This window comes from Akebia trifoliata, chromosome 16 (assembly GCF_017979445.1).
Source record: "Akebia trifoliata isolate Shusen 1 chromosome 16, ASM1797944v1, whole genome shotgun sequence".
Classification (NCBI taxonomy): Eukaryota; Viridiplantae; Streptophyta; class Magnoliopsida; order Ranunculales; family Lardizabalaceae; genus Akebia; species Akebia trifoliata.
In genome coordinates this window covers 31,931,971-31,954,102 of record NC_141390.1, presented here as the reverse complement: position 1 = coordinate 31,954,102, position 22,132 = coordinate 31,931,971, and the positions used below count along the sequence as shown (strand labels likewise).

Here is a 22,132-nt window from a genome sequence, read left to right as displayed (position 1 = left end):
ATTACCATCAAAACTTGTCTTGGCTATTTAGTCATGTAGAATATTTCAAAAGAGAGCAAAATATAATTTTATTTTTTTAATATTTATAAATAAATAATAAAAAAAGACAAATTGTCTTTTTTCTTTTCTTTCATCTGGAGAGAAATACGATTATGGGGAGAGCTAATTTGAATCTCCCAGGTTAAATAAGAACAACCCCCACAATCATACATATTTATTATAAAATTAATATATTTTTATTTAAATGATCCAAGTCATTCATAATCCACCTTCAGCCATTAATTATTAATAGGTAACTTGTTTGCTTTTCAAATTAAAAAAGAGAACTCATCCATGTAATGTCTGCAATTATCTCATGTCATTTAAACCTTCTTTTTTAAGTCAAAAGCATGAATTTTTTTGCAATTAACATGTTGGTTACACTTACAATAGTTATATAACCGTTGTATGGGCAACATTTGAGACCCATGTGATTGAGTGGTAGGTAGGATGATGAAATCTCTATATATGTAAACCTGGCACACTGACTAACAAATGGGACAGAATTTTTCAAAGTAACTTTGACCATCACAAGTGCAACATTTGAGACCATGTGATTGAGTTTCCTGCTAAGTTTGTATTGAGAGAAGTGGAGATATGAGAAGACAAGGGAAGAGATGAGAAGAGAAGAAAAGAGAAGAGAAACTCAATTTCTCTCCACTGAGTCGGCCGCGTTGACTATATCAAACGAATCAACTCAGTGATCGAGTTAACTCAATATACTTAATCAACTCTGTGACCGATTCGACTCCGTTGCCGAGTTGAGTCGGTTAAACGAGTCAACACAGTGGTGGAGTTAACTCAGATACCGAGTCAACTCAATGTTATTTGTTGACTCAACCATTCGAGTCAATTTGATGACCGAGTTGACTCGGTCAAACGAGTCTACTCCGTGGTCGAGTTGACTCACTCCACTGAGTCCTTTCAGCCCACCGAGTCAATTCAGTTGAGCGAGTTCCTCTCTCTCTCTCTAAAATTAATTTTATATATATATTTATTATTTCGAAATGGTTTGAACTTTGAACCAGATTGGGAAATATGAACTTGGTCCTCGGTCCGCAAACCCGGTTCATGAACCATGATTTTAGTCAACCCGATTCAAGGCCTAAATGTGGAGGATTGCATTTAAAGAGAATTTTTTTTTTTTTTTTTTTTCACTATCTTTGGGCCAATATAGGGAGAGGATTTCAATGCAATCAGAGTGTAGTACTCACCAAGTCCAAGTGTTCAGAACGATCTCTATCTAGGGGTAGGGATATCAATGGGACATGGCCCAGGTTTGGATTTTAATAGAGGAACATAAAATTCAAATTTAAGTCAATTGGGCCAGGATCTTGTATCTTCCCACTTCATGCTTGGGCTGGTTCTTGACCTGGTTTTGAAGGTTCAGCTATAATGATCGTATTTGGGCCTAGCCCATTGGCTATGAATGTACTAATGTCCACCTAGTTGAGTCAGTTAGGGGAGTCAAATAATACATACTAAATTAGCAAATATTTAAAAATATTAAAATTTTAAAATTAAAATACAAATTTCGGTCTGATGGTTTCACCCTTCATATACCAAGCTTCCTTCCACCCATCCAAGGTAATTTTTTTTACTTCCACACATGTGCCACATGGATGCCACACATGTGCACACTGAAGAACGTTTAAGACTATCAACAACCTTTAATGAATTGTACAGATGAAGGAGTTGTTAGCAGAATTAGCAATGGTTGAAGATGAGATGGCTCAACTTGAAGGCGAAATAAGTCATTTGATGGAATTTTTTGACAATTATTTGAGATGACAGAGGATGAAGGTATAGGTAATATAGGTGGAAGGGTAGATTCAGTTGAGCGACTTCTTTCTCTCTCTCTCTCTCTCAATTCGGTCTGATTCATTTTAGCCTGAAATTGATCCTTATTCAACAACAACAACAACAACAAATTCAATAAATAAAATAACAAAAGGGATCGAATAGTACTTAGATGTTGTTCACAGGGGTACAATAGAATATGGTACATGGATGAGGGGAAGAGTCCGAGGAAGAAGTAGTATTACTGAACCATGGCCAAGAAGAAGCCTCCTCCTGTGCACTACAGTAAAATATGGTTATAACTACAGCCGTAATCGTCACTATAGTCAACAAAAATTGTCGCAAAATCCTATAGCGACAGCCATACTAGTCGTCGATGCCCATCGCAAAAGCCTTCATCGCGGAATCTATTACCCCCGGCCTATTGTTTGAAAAACCATCGTTGTGAGGGTAAAAAATATTGGGCTTATAGTGACAGCAGCTAGTGGGCATCGCTATAGGGTATTTTTTTTTTAATCAGCTATAGTCGTGGCGTCGCTATAACAAGTTTTGAAAAAACAAATTGAATTTACCCATGCCCCTTCATGTCTTGTTGAATATTTTGGAGATATCGCTGTATTTTTAAATTTATGACAAGCTCCTTCAGATCTAGCTGAATATTGGAGATACCCCTATGTTTTGAAATTGATGACATGCTCTCACAATCCAAACCATGGTTCTCATCCGAGACCGAGATGTATTGCCCAAGTTAACTCGGTATTAGAGCTGAACGAGACCAACTCACAAAGTCATTTTTTGACTGAAATTTATGACTCACATTCATTTTTTTTATTTGACTCACGAGACATCTCAAACGTATTGGAAAACTCGTCCAAGACGACTCGATATCAGGCCTAGACAAAATGAGACGAAATACCAAGTTTAAAAATCATGATCCAAACACAGCGTTAAGAAAAGTTTTTCTTTAAAAAGAGTTAAATTTCAATTAATAATCAAAATAATATTGATGAAATAAAACATCCCTTACATAAAATGTAAAATGTCTAAAACAATACTAAAAATAGAAAATCTCCTAATTCTTATTGGAATTTGACCTATGGTTGTAGAGTGATTTGAAAAGAGTAGAATCACTTATGCAAATTTATGATTATTTGTTCATGTTTCTTTGATTCAATTTTCATTTGATTCTAAAATTTGAGGTGGCCTCCTAAACTTATCTTGTTGTACGTTGGAAAAACTTTCGTGGGTTTGAGCATGTCAATTATAGGGAGTCCCATCCTAAAAGGATGTGAGGGCTCAACATTAAGGACTTAGCCCTTCTTTTTTGGACGGTCAAGTTAATGGGCCCAAAGGCTCAATTGACACCGAGTATCAAATTTCTAAGGTTTCAAGAGGCATTTTAAATAAGGGACACAATGTGAAAAAAATTCAAATTTGACGTACAAAGGGGTCGAATTGGTGTCAATTTTTTTTTTCAACAAGTCGAAAATGTCAAATTAATGAAGGATTGGAGAAATTCGACAGCTCTAAGCCGTCAAATCTAGAAATATCTAGAATTTCGATAGTCCTAGACTGTCAAAATTCAATTTCTAAAATTCATGGGCTTTCACCTGTAAATTTTTTTTTTCGAATTTTTCAGTTTTCACGTAGTAGGATCGATTAGTTGCACATCACTTATAGCAATCGCACTCTAACCTTTAGAGAGAGAGAGAGAGCTATTTACACCCCATAATAGAATTTTACACTAATACCGAAGATAAGAATTCATCATTAACAGAAGTTTCTTATAAATTTTACACCAAACCTATCATTAAAAAGAGCACATGCAGATTTTTACCATACTTGTACATCATGAACTTTTGATAAATGAATCTAGAATTTATTTAACTTTGATCCCCTTGTTCCTCGATGATTTTCACAAAGAAGTAAATCAATGCAACTTTTTCGCTTTTGGAGTGCAATCATAATAGTTGAGTGCAAATGTATTTTTTTTAAGTTACGAAGTGCAACAAATACAAAGTGATGTGGAACCACTCAGTCCCTTCGAATAATTTGACTATAATTTCTTTCACAACGTAATAAATTGCTCTCATCTCTACTGTCAGATGCCTTGTAAATCTTGAGCTCATGTATGTTCTATTTTTAAAGATTCTATTGCCACACAAACTTTTACTAAGAGCACCTCAATATGTGAGCTAATTATTTGAAACATCACATGAATTGAGGTGATCTTAGTAAAAGTTGGAGTGGCAACAGAATCTTTCTTATTGTTTTCTTGTGTTGCTTTCATGATTTGTTAGATGGGAGTAACAAGGACCCCCAATAAAACTTCACTTGGACTTGATTGTATTTATGGCTCATAACTAAGTCTTTTTATTTTACCAAAATACCCTCATATCGACATACCCACCTTTGAGAAGAAATTGGTCTTCCACAGTTCCACGAGGCCACGACTAATCTGTATGGCCTCTGTTTGCCTTTCGAAGGGAGTTTTCGGGTATTTCACACAAAATTATCAACGGTCCCTTGTCCTTGTTGTTGAAACTTGCACCCAAAAATTATCCCACCAAAATACCAAATCCATTAAACTCTGCTAATTAGGATATTTTTCTAGATTACTGACTTCGATGGCAAGTGGCCGTATGTGCTCTGATGATCGGTTTTCCTTCAATTGTAGCTGTGATTCTGATTTGTAGAGTAAAGAGAGCTCCTTTGAATTCCATTGATCTGTGGATTCCATGTTGGGGAGGACTCAATTCGATTTGGCTTCTGATTTATAGAGCTTTTGTGTTCGTTTTCATGTCTTGCTTGTTGTTTCTGATTTTCGCATTTGATGTTGGTTCAATCTTCTAGGAGACTCTTCTCCTGAAATTAGAGATTTTTGCATTTTTTTTTTCTTTGTTTCTTGCTAAGGAAAGTGTTGGGATTTCTTGAAATTTTTATTTGGTTGGTTGTTTATGTTTAGTTATGATATTTATATGATTGTGAAATGAGTTGGATTTGTAATGCAAACTGGTTTTCGATTGTGAATATTGGGAATCTCATTATTTTCAAATATCGATATTGTTGTGTAACTGTCTTGTAATCTGTTGTGCTACGCAGTGCTGTGGGGGTCCCGTTGCCCGGTCAGCGGGTGAGGGTGAAGGGTGCAGCCCCATTCCTACGGGTATTACGACTTTTCATTGTGTTTCTCAATGGGTTGGGTTTGGATACTTAAAAGAACCTAATGTCTTTTTCACTTAAATACAATATCCCAAGGCTTTTTATACTTTACAAAGTATCCCAAAGACTTTTGACGCCGGTCTTCGTATTTTGACTATAGATTTTCTTCTATAAATACAAAAAAAAATTTCTGTCTTTTCGTAGCTACCTCTTCCGCTTCGATTATTCTTCTGTGGAAAATAACAAACGTCACTAATTCTTCTTAAAATAATGTTTTAACAATACTTTCGAGAAATGTAAACGTGATGATGATGTACGTCCATTTCGATAATTCTCGGGGTATTAACCAGAAATCCTTTTACTTCACGTTTATTAGGTATCAGAAAAGCATGTTTTTAGGTACCAATCAGTACATTATAAACCAAAATCTTAATTTTATAAATAATTTCTAGCTATTGTAGGAACCATTCAAAAATAATATAAACTAAGAGAAAAATGACAGAAATGGTTTGGACACATTCTGTGAAAGCTGATTGCAACTTCAGCTAGAAGCAACATACAAGAAGGATATAAAATAGTGAGAGGAAGACCATAAGAATGTAAATTTAAATAATGAATGAGGAACACTACTCTTAATAACAAAAGGTGTGGCTTTTGACATATTTGAAGGGAGGAGCATGATTTGTTTAACTGATCCCAAACCATTTACATTGTTTATTGGGCATTTAACAATCATGAAAACATATCATTTGGGGTGATCAAACTTTTTTTTTTATTTTAATTTTATTTAGTTTGAGAAGTGGAGGGGTATTATTATTTGGTTGAATTAAGGGTGAGCAAATGGATGTTAATTATTTTATAATTATGAAAATTGCCTTGCATAACATTACTTTTGTAATTCAATGGCAGATGCACATGCCACCCACTAGTTTATGTTAAGGTTGGTAGAAGAGATTGAGTCAAACTAAGTTTCTTATTATTTTTTATAAGAAATGGTGATTTTGCTTTTGCACGGATCCACTTCGTTTAGAGCAGTTGGTTTTTCGAAAGCTACATTAAAATCAACTGAGAGTTTACTTCTGGGCCCATCGTTTTCACCATTTAATGGGTATTCAACAGGTTGTGGTGCTTTTAGTAAATTAATACAATCAATAATGGCATCTACGGTACCTCCTGCATTAAGATATACTGCATGGTAATCATGCTTCATGAAGCAATCTACAACATTGCCGACATATGCCACAACACCTCTGTAATCAGAAATCACTAAAACAAAAACTGAGGTGCCGTTTTAGTTCAGGATCAGTGATATTCAGAAGCACGGAATAGATATAGTTGTAATTTTCTATAGCATTGACTAAACTTAAATTGATAGACACTTAGGAAGCCTTGAAGATCTGTTGTCTCCGTACGAGGATCAGAACTCAAAATGTTGACACATAAATTGGGATCATCGGTCTATGAGCAAGGTTGGTTAAGTAGGACCTTAGTAATCTTCATAGACACCCTTGAAAAGGATGGGTCGCAGTCACAGAAGAGAAACAATAGGAAAAAAGAAACAAGTATATACGAATTATGGAGGAGATAAGAGGCCATTCTTTGCTTTGTTATTGCCATGGAACTACACAAACATATATATAAGATTCTTTTACACTTATTTTGATGGAAATGTTTGGCGAGATTATTTCAAGATTAATAAGCGCTTGGAGATTTGAGAGGATTCTCTACATGCAAAGTTTAACTTCACCCATTTATTGTTTGACTTGATACATGATTTCCTAGATATCCTACCAAACACTTTCACCATAGCAAGTACTATAAAAGAGTCTCTTATGTTATTTGCGAAGTTCTACATCCCATCCTTAAAACAGAAGAAATACAAGGAAGAATGGCCACTTCACTCCTTCATAGTTCCTGCATACTTGTATTACAGTAAAATAAGGATATAGTGACGCTCTCCGACCGTCACTATAGGGGAAAACCCGTCGCAAATACATATAGCGACAACCACCCTAGTCGTCACTAAAACCTCCGACGCTATATGTATAACTGATAGCTGACTATTCATAAAACTGTCGTTATATATGGGACTTATAGCGACAGTCGCTATTGAGTGTCAAGGGGGAAGGACATGTCTAACTGAAGAGATGGAATGATAGTTTGGACTGCCACCCCATTAACAACCCTTGTGGCCAAACCTGCTTCTATGGGCAATGTAAGAGATTTTTCCAAATGTTATTGATTTTATTGCATCCACTATAGTAAACAAAATAGGATTATAGCTTTACTGCATGACATAAAAACTAAAAGAGGCTAACAGAAACAAGAAGTAAGATTACTCATGTGTTATAGGGTTTCAAAAGCACAAATGAAACAAAAAGTACACATTTTAATTCCACAAGAAAAATATTTCTAGGGAAGTGAAGTATGCATATCCTTGTGCAATTAAGCAAAAATAAAAATAAAAACTCAATATTTAAGAACCCCATGCATAAGAGAAAATAACACTGTAAAATGTGTTCAAGGAATTGTGTTTTACTACATTTCGATAATTCGTGTATAACTCCTCGAAACCAACAGTAACATCTGAAGGCAACCTTCCAACTTCTATTTCCTTTCTAATGCCCAACCAGCAGCTCTGCAACTACCAAATCAAGATTAAGCTAAGGTGAACTCTATAAATAAGAAATAAATTATTAGTTTAAGGGACTTTTGGAACTATTTTCTAACTTATCCATTGGAGTTTTTTTTGGTAAATATCAAATTAATATTCAATGATGATATCACAGTCGACAAAGCCACTAGCATTTCACTCAGTTTTCTTAACGAGGCAAATGTCGAATTCGCCTCATTATGATTGTGATTGATGTGCATATGTGATTGACACATCAACCTTAAATATGTTTCGAAAATATGTTAGTTCATGAAACTATAGAAACAATACATCCAGTAACATAATTAACATACAAACAAACAAGAAACAATACACCATTTTCAATCAATAAGAAGAACAGAACAACAATCAAATTTAGATCAAACAAGAAGAACATAACAACAATCAAATTCAATCAACAAATGGGATGAACAAACAATCTGAAACATTGGAACAGTAAGAATGCATCGAACAACAATCCTTCATTCAATCTTGCAATCTATGGAAATAGTAAAAAACTAAAATCACAAGCGTTGAATATCACAATTTTCCACATGATTAAGGCATTGGAAGTAATATATCTCAAAATATGACAAACAAATTATATATATATATATATATATATATATATATATATATATAAATTTCCAAATGGTATATATTATTTCCAAATGGTTTGAACTTTGAACCAGATTTGGAAATATGAACTTGGTCCCCGGTCCGCAAACCCGGTTCGTGAACCATGATTTAGTCAACCCGATACAAGGCCTAAATGTAGAGGATAGCATTTAAAGAGAAACTTTTTTTTTTTTAATTTTTATCTTTTACCTCACAAATCCTCCTTAAAATCCTTGGGGCTGGTTCTTGACCTGGTTTTGAAGGTTCAGCTATAATGATCTTATTTGGGCCTAGCCCATTGGCTATGAATGTACTAATGTCCATCTAGTTGAGTCAGCTAGGGAAGTCAAATAATACAATACTAAATTATCAAATATTTAAAAATATTAAAATTTTAAAAATACAAATTTGGGTATTATTTCCTAGCTCTGGACAAAGTGGAATGGAGGAACATAATTTATTTATCTTTCGGATAAGGCTTTGTTGTTGTTGTTGTTATTGTACTACATTTTTTTAATAGGCCCTGATACATTTTCAAGTTGACTCAAACAAGTTTCGAGTGAACTTGGCAAGTTGGGTTCAAATAATTTTTCAGGTTAAATCAATTTGCGATTTAATCAAGTCGAATTGAGTTGATTGAGTTTTAAAAACATAGATTCTATATTAATTGATTTCTATTGATGGCGAAGACACTGAGTGAATTTCCATCGCTTCTCTATCTCTCTCTCAAATTCATCTCTCAATTCAGTTTGATTCATTTTAGCCTGAAATTGATCCATTTCCTACAACAACAACAACAAATTCAATAAATAAAATAACAAAAGGGATCGATGAGTACTTAGATGTTGTTCATCTTCTTCTTTAGCTAGGTTCCGGTCTAGACACATAGGGGTACAATAGAATATGGTACATCGATGAGAGGAAAAGCCTGAGGAACAAGTAGTATTACTGAACCATGGCCAAGAAGGAGCCTCCTCCTCCACCCATTAGAGGACCCAGCTGCATTCTGCCTCTGAAATTGTATCTTGTAATCCATCTTTCCATCATCTTCCATCTCATCTTGATGTAGATTAATATCAGGTTCCTCCAATTTATCATAAGCATCCATCCACAGACAGTTGTGGCTCCTTCATCATGTCTTAATGCACAGGCTGTTTCATCAATGGAATGTTACTTGACACCGTTGATCAATTTGTTGATGCTATGTGTCACAACCACGAGATCGTAGTTCCAATGCCTTCCTTGCTCACAAAAATAAAATAATAATTCATGTATTTTTATTTATTTATTTATTTATACCATGTTTGATTCATCTCAAACTATATGATTCAGATCATGACTTACAGACCTTGATCAAATCTTTATATCAATATGCCAGTGCCAGCTCTACGTAAATTGGATAACATGCTTCTTGTAAGATTCATCAACTGTATCTCTTTGTATATCTATTGTTTCCAATTGTAGGGGCCCATCTGGTAATAGAACTGACTTGTACATCTGCAGGAAATACTAGATAGCTTTAACAACATGGAGTTCTGGTATGTGGAGCCCCAGATGCCCTTGGTTCGTCCTCCTTCCGTAGACCTTTTCAACGCCAAGAGGAGAAATGGTGGTCTCCATGAGAATTGGAAGAAGCAATTGCAGCACAAACGTGAATGTGCAAACCAATTAAATCCTTAAAGCTGCCATGGATATCACTATAGTAAAATATGGTTATAGCGGTACCGTCTCTATAGTCAACAAAAATTGTCGTAAAATCCTACAGCGACAGTCATACTAGCCGTTGGTGCCCATCACAAAAGCCTTCCTCGCTGAATCTATTACCGACGTCCTATTGTTTGAAAAACCATCGCTATAGGGGTTAAAAAATATTTGGCTTATAGCGGCAGCCGGTAGTGGTCGTCAGTATAGGGTAATTTTTTTAAGGGTCTTTAGCTACGGTCATGGCCGTCGCTATAACAACTTTTGAAGAAATTTTTGTTTTGAATTTATGCATGCCCCGCTCATGTCTTGTTGAATATTTTGGAGATATCGCTATATTTTTAAACTTATGACATGCTCCCTCAGGTCTAGCTGAATATTGGAGATACCCTTATGTTTCAAAATTGATGACATGCTCTCTAAATCCAAACACAACGTTAAGAAAAGTTTTTCTTTAAAAAGAGTTAAATTTCAATTAATAACCAAAATAATATTGATGAAATAAAACATCCCTTACATAAAATGTAAAATGTCTAAAACAATACTAAAAATAGAAAATCTCAAATTCTTATTGGAATTTGACCTATGGTCGTGGAGTGATTCGAAAAGAGTAGAATCACTTATGCAAATTTATGATTATTTGTTTATGTTTCTTTGATTCATCTAAAATCTAAGGTGGCCTCCTAAGCTTATCTTGTTGCATGTTGGGAAACTTTCGTGGGATTGAGCATACCAACGATAGAGAGCACTATTGTAAAAGGATGTGAGGGCTCAAGATTAAGGACTTAGCCCTTGGATGGGTCAAGTTAATGGGCCCATAGGCTCAATTGACACCCTGAGTACCAAGTTTCTAAAGATTTAAGAGGTATTTTGAATAAGAGATCGGTTAGTTGCACATCACTTATAAGCAATTGCACTCTAACCTTTAGAGAGAGAGAGAGAGAGAGCAATTTATACACCTATTAAAGAATTTTACACTAATACCGAAGATAAGAATCCATCATTAACACAAGTTTCTTGTACACCAAACTTATTATTAAAAGGAGCACGTGCAGATTGTTACCATACTTGTATATCATGAAGTTTTGAGAAATGAATCTAGAATTTATTTAACTTTGATCTCGTGGCCCCTCCATGATTTTTACAAAGAAGTAAATCAGTGCAACTTTTTCACTTTTGGAGTGCAATCATAATAGTTGAGTGTAAATGGATTTTTTTTAAGTGATGAAGTGCAACCAATGCAAAGTGATGTGCAACCACTTGGTCCCTTCGAATAATTTGACTATAATTTCTTTCACAATGTAATAAATTGCTCTCATCTCTATTGTCGGATGCCTTGTGAATCTTTAGCTTATATATATATTCTATTTTTGTGAGATTCTATTGCCACTCCAACTTTTACTAAGATCACCTCAATAATTAGCTCACATATTGAGGTGCTCTTAGTAAAAGTATGTGTGGCAATAGAATCTTTCTTATTGTTTTCTTGTGTTACTTTCATGATTTGTTAGATGGGAGTAACAACGACCCCCAATAAAAGCTCACTTGGACTTGATTGTATTTATGGCTCATAACTAAGTCTTTTTATTTTACCAAAATACCCTCAGATTGACATACCCACCTTTGAGAAGAAATTGATCTTCCACAGTTCCACGAAGCCACGACCTAATCTGTATGGCCTCTGTTCGCCTTTCGAAGGGAGTTTTCGGGTATTTCACACGAAATTCTCAACGGTCCCTTGTCCTTGTCGTTGAAACTTGCACCCAAAAATTATCCCACCAAAATACCAAATCCAATAAACTCTGCTAGTTAGGATATTTTTCTAGGGATTCTAGTCTTTCATTCGAGATGGCAAATTCGATCGACGAGGGTTTGGAGTACTGGCTTCGATGGCAAGTGGCCGTGTGTGCTCTGATCATCGTTGTTCCTTCAATTGCAGCTGTGATTCTGATTTGTAGAGTAAAGAGAGCTCCTTTGAATTCCATTGATCTGTGGATTCCATGTTGGAGAGGAGTCAATCCGATTTGGCTTCTGATTTATAGAGCTTTTGTGTTCGTTTTCATGTCTTGCTTGTTGTTTCTGATCTTCGCCTTTGATGGAGGTTCAGTCTTCTATTTTTACACTCAGTAAGTTACACTATAAGACTCTTCTACTGAAATTAGAGATTTTTACATTTTTTTTCTTGTTGGGTTTTCTTGAAATTTTTATTTGGTTGGTTGTTTATGTTTATTTATGATATTTATAAGATTGTGGAATGAGTTGGATTTGTAATGCAAACTGGTTTTGGGATTGTGAATATTGGGATTCTCATTATTTTTTAATTTCGATATTGTTGTGTAAATGTCTTGTATTCTGTTGCACTACGTAGAGCTGCGGGAGTCCCACTGCCCAGTCAGCGGTCCGGGGTTAATGGTGCAGCGCCCCTTCCTAGGGGTGCGGGCGGAGGCCCCATTCTGGAAATTTTAAAATTCTTATTTGTAAAATAAATTTTTTTTTTTTTTTTAATAGTTTAGAAGATCTAGATTTATGTGAAGTATATTGAGTTTCCAAATGACAAAAGTTGTTTCTAAGCTCTTATTTGTATGATAATTGTTCTACAGGTGGACATTTTCACTAGTCATTGTCTATTTTGCGGTATGTTCTGCCCTCCATCCCCGTTATATTTAATATGGCTGATCTTCTATCTTCTAATTCATAATATGGATTGGATAGTTTCTGCAATATATATATATATATACGGGCCAGGATCTGGGGACAACTATTTGTTACAATTGATTTTTACAACACCATCCAGATGTCATTCATTGTTTTATAAAACGCCTTCGGATCTTGTAAAATGGATGGCATTTGGGCGTTGTAACAAATAAGTGTCCCCCGATCCCAACCCTATATGTATATATGTAAAATAATGAAGCATAACTCCAAGAAGATTGGTAATATTATCTGATGGAAAACAAATGAAGTTGATATTCAGGATTTAAGCCTTCCGTAGATTAATATGTGTTTGATTGTACCTGTAGCTTGGCACCTTTATATCTGCTCATGGATGTTGGAAGTACTTCAAGACACCTAAAACCAGTAATGATGAAAGGGACAAGTTCCTAAAAGGGGATTTGGAAGGTAGTAAATTTACAACCACCTTAACTTCTAGAACAAACGAAATCAGGGATACTATAACATTGCAGAGACATAGTGAGCTGGAAGAGATTAAACAAAGAGCTGGGTTTTGGGGATATCTCATGCAAATTCTATATCAGGTTAGTCTATTTTTGTTTTGTCCAATTAGGATTTGAGTTATGAACCTACCCTTAATACAGAAATGGGTTCTTTGCGAGAAAGAATTTTGCAAGTTCCTGTCATTGTGACTATTTTCCTATTTTTGGAGCATTGTTTTGCTATGATTCTCATGATGTTCATTCAAATTTGCATTATTCAAAATGATCTTATCTTTTGAACAGACTTGTGCAGGTGCTGTGATGCTGACAGACGTTGTCTTTTGGTGTATTTTACTCCCATTTCAGTCAAATGGACATTTAAACTTGGACTTTGTGAGTATTTTGTTTCACACCACTAACATTCAGTAAATTTAACTACTTGAGGTTAGTGAGTTTGCTATTTGTAACCTCCAGATATCTTGACCAAGATTTGTTACATGCTTAGCTGGTCTCATTTCTTTGGTGGAATAGATTCATGATATGCAACTTGACTACACATGTAATGCCTGTAGATTTTTGTCATTTTTATGAGTTTCTATAAGGATAAATGACTTGGTAAGTTAATTCCATATGTCATGAAATGCAGTTTGAATTCTGAAATGTTATCCCTTTTAAAGAGCATATGGTTTTTCTTAAGATAATTAGACTTTAACCCTATTTGATAACCATTAATGCAATGATTATATTCTGAATAAATAGATAATTGATTATTTTTCCCTCCCTTGATCATTCGGAATTGAGAATTCAAATATAGACTCAATGATGAGTTTGTTGTCCCAAATTCTATCATTTTGCACTTGTGGGTCCAGATAAATTTCTAGCCCAAATCACATATAGGGGAACCTGTCAAATTTTTAATAATAATAATAACAACATTAGGATAAAATATCAAACATAGTCCTTGATGATGAACCATATGCGTGATTTTTTTTTTTGCTTCTCTTTTTTCTTTGTGATTTCCATCAATTGTGGTTGATCCTGGTTATCAAAAAAAATATTGTGGTTGATCCTCAATATCCACTGCAGAATTGGCTTTACCATTAACTCTCTTGTGACATTTATATCTTGGGATTTCTTAACGTACATTGCACATAGTGCCATTAGTTTGAGCACCCCTGTCCTAGTCTGGTCTGATGTGCTAATCCATTTGGCAGTTAACAGTTTGCATGCACAGTCTCAATGCGGTGTTTCTTCTCCTTGACACATCTATGAACAACCTTGTAAGTATGACAATGGTAGTGTGAAATAAATCATTTGTTCTGCTTTATGTAATAAGTCCATGGTATACCATTCTTGTGGACAAAGAGGACATTTCCACCAACAACATAGTGGTAGCATGGCACACATGTACCATCATGTTCTTGATAGAAAAATAATCCTTAAGGTCTATATTATGTGTGCCTTAGTTTCCTTAATTCTTTGTTTCCTTGGATTTCTTTATTGTTTTAGCCATTTCCTTGGTTTGGGCTGGTGTATTTCGTGTTTTGGAGCGCTGCATTCATCATTTTCCAATGGGTTCTTCATGCTTCTGGTTTTTCATGGTAAGCATTGTCTACATTTACTGAGAACTATTGTCATTCTTGGGTATTATTACCAAATGAATCGAAATATATCTTCTAAACTTCACCCTTGTGCTTTCAATGCTTCTCTTAGGTGGCCATACGCTTTCCTCGAGCTCTCGACTCCATGGGCACCTCTATGGTAAAATTTCATACCTTGTGGTCCATTTATTCTCTTATTCTTTCATTCACTTAGAAACTGATGGGTATTTATCTTAACAGGTATTTCTTCATGGCTCTGATTCACATCCCTTGCTATGGTTTTTATTATCTGCTTGTAAAAGCGAAAATTTGATTTTCTCAAGATTGTTCTCACATGTGGATGGGAGGTCATATTAGCATCTTAATAATGATGATCATGATGTCCGCAAAAGATTGATCAAACGATTTGTAGATAGAAGGGGAGTATGTTTACACCCACTATTTCTATTAACTTAAGAATTTTATATACCTTGTTGAACACGAACAATCTCTCACTTGATATGAGAATTATAGGTGGCTCGACGAGAATTTTTTCTTATCTTTGTAAGGGTGATATGACTCGAAAGCCCCTAGGCAATATTTATGTAAGCCCTTATCTATGGGTCCTGATATATCACCATTCTTCATGATTCATCACTACAAAGTTTCAATTTGTTTGGGGCACTGATGGCTCGTATATGTGGCATGAGCCATTTCTTTTGCTTTATGACGCTTTGACGTGGTAGTGCACAAAACCATAGATCTTTTTTGGGGGGATACACAGAAAAGATCTATGGTTTGTCCACTGCCACGTCAAGAGCATCAGTTGGGGGGGTGTCTACAAAGAAAAAAAAAACTCAATTCTTGTGTTATGAGCCAAGTAGACAGACGCATTTGTATTCTATCATTGTTGCGTTTCAAAGGTCAATCTTTGTATGAGGAGGTGAGATACTATTACTTACCATGTAGTGGCCTTTTTTATTTAACCATTTGTTTTGAACAAACAAAAGGGGTACTTAGCTTTTCTTTATGATAGTTTTTCAATTGGTTTTGTTTCAAAACTACTCTTTTATCTCATATCATGTGTTCCATTTCATCTCTTATATACCTCTGTAAACTAGTGATTGAAAAAAGGAAAGAGTGGTCTGGAGTCTTCAGAACTAATTCTTGGTTGTAAACATCATTCGATTGGGATGGCTTTGTTAAGATTTCTTCAACACTTGGGTTGATAACCCAACCCAGGGTTTGTGTGTGTACGAGAGTGTACTGTGCTAAGGCATCAAACTCAAATACACTCAATAGATATCCATACCGAGATAACTCATCTGGGCAGAAGTGGTCTTTCCAAATCTCCTCCTCGGCCGGTTTTGAAAACCATGATCAAGACATAGAAGGCTGGTTTTGAAAACCATGATCAAGACATAGACTTAGTGGTAGGGGTGTGAATGGGTACCCATTTAACCGAACTGATAAGAATCAGAATCAGAACCGTTAGATTCTATCCAATGAGTAGTCAGAACCGATTTATTTTGTCATTTCTTTTCATGACAACGATTTATGGTATTCTAGTGTAAAAATTGAAAATTCTTCGATTGGAGTTTTAAATGAGCTAGATCTTCTTAAAAATACATTTATTTTTAACTAAGATAAATTTTTATTTTTGGAAAAAAAATATCATTAATTTTCATCTTTAACATAAAAAATTATAACTAAATTAATAATTTTGTAGTTAATATATTTTTTTTTTTTAAAGAAAAAAGTTTTATAATTATTTGAATTTTTTTTATTGTTTGATCCTTGAGAACCAGAATCAATGGGTACCCATGTTTTTTGATGATTTCGGATCTGATTCTATTTATTTTAGAACCGGACCCGAAATTGACAATAACTGAAATTGAAATAAATATAGTATGGTTCTAAGTTCTCGAGCCGGTACCGACCCATTGACACCCCTACTTGGTAGCAAACCATGATCTCATTGGTCGATCCAGAATACTTCAGTGGTAAATGCTTTTTTCTTCTTTTTTTCACAAGGAAGCTAATCTTCATACCATTACCTGTCACAAATTCTCGGCTCGTGGGCTTTCCATATCAATTACCATTTGCAAATAAATCTAAGAATTGAATCCAGAACCTCAATTTGAGCAAAAGATATGAAAGCTTACCAGGATTTTCAAAAATTAAATCCTCCAACGGTGAGCACATACCACAATAAAAGCTTCAACAAGACAAACTGAATCTTTCCAATCTTTCTTTGTAAACTAGGAGGCTTTCCATTCTTTAAGGACTTGAAGGAAAGACCTAGAAGGGTAATTCATCTAAACATCATCATCATCACCGCCACCATCTACTCCATTAAAAAGTTAACGATCCACTTATCCTTGAAATGATAAATCCAAGGAAGCAAAGCAAAGCAAAGCGATTAGTTGGAATAAAGATAGTCTATACCATTCAACTCATTATAAACCACAGGGAGTTGGCCTAGTGGCAAGCTGAGCCTTGATAAGCTCCTCAGGAATGGTAGGTCAAGTGTTCGAAACCCCACAAAGCTATGAATTCCTACGTAGGACTTTCCAAGGAGGCGATATGTGTGACCATGGGATTAGTCTGGGAATACCACGATAAGAAAAAAAAAAACTCATTATCAGTATTAAAAAAAACCCTATTTCTATCCCCTATACACCCCCCACCTTCTACCTAATAAGAGATCATAACACATTCAAGTTAAGTATAATTACCCTTTGATGTTGCCCAACACTCACTACATGAACACAATTGTGAGCTTATGTGAACATTGCACCTAATAGACCTTAATCTCATGGGTTTAGATCTCGTTTGAGATCGACACCACAGTTTTAAAACAATAGTTAATCCCCAAATCCTAGAGTTCCCATGTACCAGCACACAAATCATACCATCATCTATCACACATCATGAATCCCATTTTGCCACTCAACCCTCAAACTTAAAAAGGTAAAACTAACTAAAGAAAATTCATAAAACAGAACGCATCTAATTTAAGTTGTAAGTTTGTAACAAAAAATTTCACTTGGAAGCTATCAAATCAGAGACCTGTGGCTTGCAAACAAACTACAACAGCAAAAAAAGAAAAAACCTAATTACCTAAAAAAACCCACAGAAACTAAAAATTGAAGCAGTGGATCATAAATTAAAATAGACAGATCCAAGAACTAAAACTCAAATTCTGAAAATATAAAAACACAATCATAACAAGCAGAGAAGATTATATTAACCTGCATAAAATAAAAATTAGTGAAGCTGCAATGAAGCATCTCATCTCCAAAAAAAAACCAAATCATGAAATCCTAAAACAAAGTTCCACCTCAATACTGGAGTATTAAATTTCAACATTATCCAAACAAAAAATTCCCAAAATCATAAACTAACAGAGACCCATTTTAGGAGCACTAAAATCCATAACAAAACCCTAAATCACTCACTCATTCACCTCCTGCTTTCTGATAAACGTACGTAAGCCCACACTTTCCACAGTAGTGACGATCAAAGTGGTTCGCCATGAACGTCCCTGCACCACACTCAGCATTCGGACACTCCTTCCTCAGCCTCTGAACCTTACCAGAGTCATCAACCTTGTAGAACTGCAACACAGCTAGCTTAACCTTCTTCTTCTTGTGCTTGATCTTCTTGGGCTTAGTGTAGGTCTTCTTCTTTCTCTTCTTCGCTCCTCCCCTCAATCGAAGAACCAAGTGAAGGGTTGATTCCTTCTGGATGTTATAGTCAGCAAGAGTTCTTCCGTCTTCGAGCTGTTTTCCAGCGAATATGAGGCGTTGTTGATCTGGTGGGATGCCCTCCTTGTCTTGGATCTTGGCCTTGACATTGTCGATCGTGTCTGAAGACTCAACCTCTAGGGTTATAGTCTTTCCTGTCAGAGTTTTCACGAAGATCTGCATCTTCAATGAGACGAGACCAAAGCTAGCACCTAGGCTTAGGGTTCCTTCTGGTTCTTTTCCCTACCTCACCTTCTATGAAGACGGAAGAGACGATATTAGATTATTAGAAAGAGATTTCTAGGGTTTTTTAGGAAAACTAAATTACGCAAAACTCCCCCTATTTCAACCAATTTACTTTAGGGTTTTTCATGGGCAATCTTGACCCAATGGTCTTTACGGCCCGTAGTTTCTGAATTATTGGCCCATTGTATCTTTTCTTGGCAGGGATGGGCCCGATAATAGACCAGAGTCCAGATCAAATTTAGCCCAGTAACTCCACAAGTTAATCTCCTATGATACATAAAAATAAGTCCAAGTTCGATGGATGTTTTAGCCAAAATATAAAGTGCGTTCCCCGATTTTGAACTTATTTTTGTGGAGTTAATGGGCCAAGTTTGGTATGGGCTGACATTTTAAATCACTTATCTAGTATAAAAGGTACGGACAATATAAATTTATTTTGAATACAAAAATTTTTTTTTTTTAATCTAAATGATACATATAAAAAATGATAGGAACCTAAGTTTTTAATGTTGGTTTTGTTTAAATTTCAATAAAAAACGTACATATTGACACCCTTATGAGGAAGATTAACTTTGGGTTTTGGTACCAAAATAATTACATGTTCTAAGTAAAATTTGTTTTAAGTGAATTTTTAGTAATACCACCTATGAAATTGGTGATATTATGTATATCAATGCAAAATGTAAGATTAGATTTATACCATTATCGAAAGTTAACATCCCATTTTATTAACGAATTAATATTAAAAGTTTGATTTTATTCGTGATCAGAAATGGACATTGATTTTAGTTGGGTGCTCTAAGAGGACTTATTCTTCGACTAAAGAAATGAACATTGAATTGCCATCAATGGTGAACCAAATCTTATGTTTTTCAAAGTTATTCTTTTTTTTTTTTAATATTTAATAGAAAAAAGATAAAATTTATTTGTCCTAACCACAATGGAAAAACAAAAAAATTCCTATTTGCCTCATTTTGTAGCATTCAAAGACATGATCGACATGGGATCGTAGAAGATGAAATTCTATGAATTTAAAAAAAAAAAAAAATTTATCTTTTATTATTAAATTTTAATTTTAAATTTGGGTCATCCGCAGCAGCAGCAGATCATTTTGATGAGAGTAGGATTAAAGACACCTCACGCCCTTGATTTGACACGTGTATGGATGGAATTTAGTCTCCTTTGACGACTAAAGAAATATATTAATTTAAGCTATCGCTTTTTGGTTATAAAGTATGGATAAAAATTGCTAGATAACGATCACGATTCCATGTTTCTCCTCTCTCGCGCTCTCTCTCTCTCTCTTAAGTTACGTGGAAAGTCACCAACACAGACTGAAAGCAGACCACACTATGGCTTCGATGTATACTCTGTTCATCTTCCTTCAAAGATTGACGACTCCGTTACGGAATGGACGGAACATTGTCTAACAGACGGTATTTCTGTTAACTTAAACGGCCAATTCGTCGATGAAGAAGAAACGCTCTCGTACATATCTGAGAGAACTGGTTCGGCTCGAATTTATTTAAACCGGAGAGGAAATCTCAAACCGGAACTCATTCAGGCGGTTCTCGATAGCCCTTTTATCGACCGTCCAACTGTAAAGAACGACCAATTGTACTTCGTATCAACCCACGAACCGGCTGATCAACTGTTCAAAAGTTGTTCTGCGGTTTATTCAACCCGGTTCGATGATGGAAAAACGGTCCGGTTAACGCCTTACGGAACGGTTGATTACAGTCCAGCCGTTTCGCAGTCTGGGAAGTTTGTTGCTGTTGCTTCCTACGGGTTTCGTCCATGGAAGGGCGAGTTCAACGAACTCGACACTGATATTGTTGTTTTTCGAGACTCCGATCCGACTCAGCGAATCGTCATCTGTAAGGGAGGTGGATGGCCAACCTGGTCAGGTGACTCGTCTATCTTCTTCCATCGAAAAGCCGATGACGGATGGTGGAGCATCTTTCGAGTAGATCTGCCTGAAAACTTCGACCTATCCGGAGAATCTGACGTTGGTCAGCGGATTACTCCGCCGGGAGTCCATGCATTTACTCCGACGGCATCACACGATGGAAAACAAATCGCTGTTGCGACTCGGAGGCGAGGGAAGGAATTCCGGCACATTGAGATATTCGATCTGGAATCGGAATCGTTTATCAAAGTGACCGAGTCACCAAACCCTAATTTCCACCACTACAATCCGTTTTTCTCCCCTAAATCGGGGTTTCTAGGTTACCACCGATTCCGAGGCGAGTCATCTCAGGGTGACTCAACCATTCCACATCTCGATCCCGTGCTTTCTCCCATAAAGGAACTAAGAATGCTTCGACTCAATGGATCGTTCCCTTCATTTTCTGCTGATGGCAATTTGATTGCCTTCAACGATGACTTCGATATGAATCCAGGAGTAAAGATCGTCAGATCTGACGGTTCAAAGAGGTGGACAGTTATTAAAAATCGAACAGCGTTTTACGTTTCGTGGAGCCAAACAGAGAAGGGCGTCATCTACACTTCACTTGGACCAATATTTCAGTCCAATAAAACAACGGTCCAGATTGCACGGATCTCTTTCGATTCAACTCATCTCGATGATCGAGAAGAGATTCCAACTAAGGTGAAGATCCTGACAAGAGAAGATACCGGCAACAATGCGTTCCCAGCGTGTTCGCCCGACGGGAAACACGTGGTCTTCCGATCTGGAAGATCCGGCCATAAGAACCTTTATATAATTGACGCCGTTAACGGAGAATTTAACGGTGGGATCCGTCAGTTAACAGACGGGCCATGGACCGACACGATGCCTAGTTGGTCACCAGACGGAAAACTAATCGCCTTCTCGTCTAACAGACACAACCCAGATAACGTTGAAGCTTTCAGCATATATGTAATCTGTCCGGATGGTTCAGGTATTCGTAGAGTCCACGTGGCAGGACAAGAGGGATCTGCTGAGGTGGACAGAGAGAGGATCAACCACGTGTGCTTTAGTCCAGACTCCAAGTGGCTTCTTTTTACAGCAAACATAGGAGGCGTATTGGCAGAGCCAATATCGTTTCCCAATCAGTTTCAGCCATATGGAGACTTATACATAGCGAGGTTGGATGGGAGTGGGTTACAGAGGCTGACGTGGAATGGGTATGAGAATGGGACGCCAGCGTGGCACTCTAGGGGAGAAGAGTTAAATGTGGGATCGTTGTGTTTGGAGGAGAGTAATAATAAGAAGCTTGGAGACAAGCTTAGAGGCCAATTTCAGGAACCATTGTGGCTAACTTGTGACATTTGAAACACCTCTCACCAATATTTACAACCTTTCAAAAATAAAGTGAGTGTAGTGTAGTGTTGTGAGGTATACTTCTTGAAAATAAGTTCTGATTCTGGTTTTATGTTTCAACTCAATAAAACTTGTTTACACAAAGGTGTGAGGGTCGAGACGTC

General features: G+C 36.1%; 3 protein-coding genes across 3 annotated transcripts; 2 read left to right on the top strand and 1 right to left on the bottom strand.

Moving 5' to 3' along the window:
* Positions 1-11,693: 11,693 nt before the first annotated feature.
* On the top strand, positions 11,694-15,340 carry LOC147383633 (uncharacterized). The gene is made up of 8 exons (XM_086427893.1): positions 11,694-12,099; positions 12,574-12,607; positions 12,994-13,230; positions 13,432-13,521; positions 14,343-14,408; positions 14,638-14,729; positions 14,842-14,889; positions 14,970-15,340. Exons 1-8 carry the CDS (start codon positions 11,822-11,824, stop codon positions 15,040-15,042), a joined length of 918 nt encoding a protein of 305 aa, XP_086284019.1. The 5' UTR covers positions 11,694-11,821; the 3' UTR covers positions 15,043-15,340.
* Positions 15,341-18,027: 2,687 nt separating this feature from the next.
* LOC147383632 (ubiquitin-ribosomal protein eS31 fusion protein) lies at positions 18,028-18,752 on the bottom strand. Its single transcript, XM_086427894.1, has one exon. It carries the CDS (start codon positions 18,638-18,640, stop codon positions 18,170-18,172), a length of 471 nt encoding a protein of 156 aa, XP_086284020.1. The 5' UTR covers positions 18,641-18,752; the 3' UTR covers positions 18,028-18,169.
* Positions 18,753-19,973: 1,221 nt separating this feature from the next.
* LOC147383631 (tolB protein-like protein) lies at positions 19,974-22,080 on the top strand. The gene has a single exon (XM_086427314.1). It carries the CDS (start codon positions 19,974-19,976, stop codon positions 21,978-21,980), a length of 2,007 nt encoding a protein of 668 aa, XP_086283440.1. The 3' UTR covers positions 21,981-22,080.
* Positions 22,081-22,132: the final 52 nt, after the last annotated feature.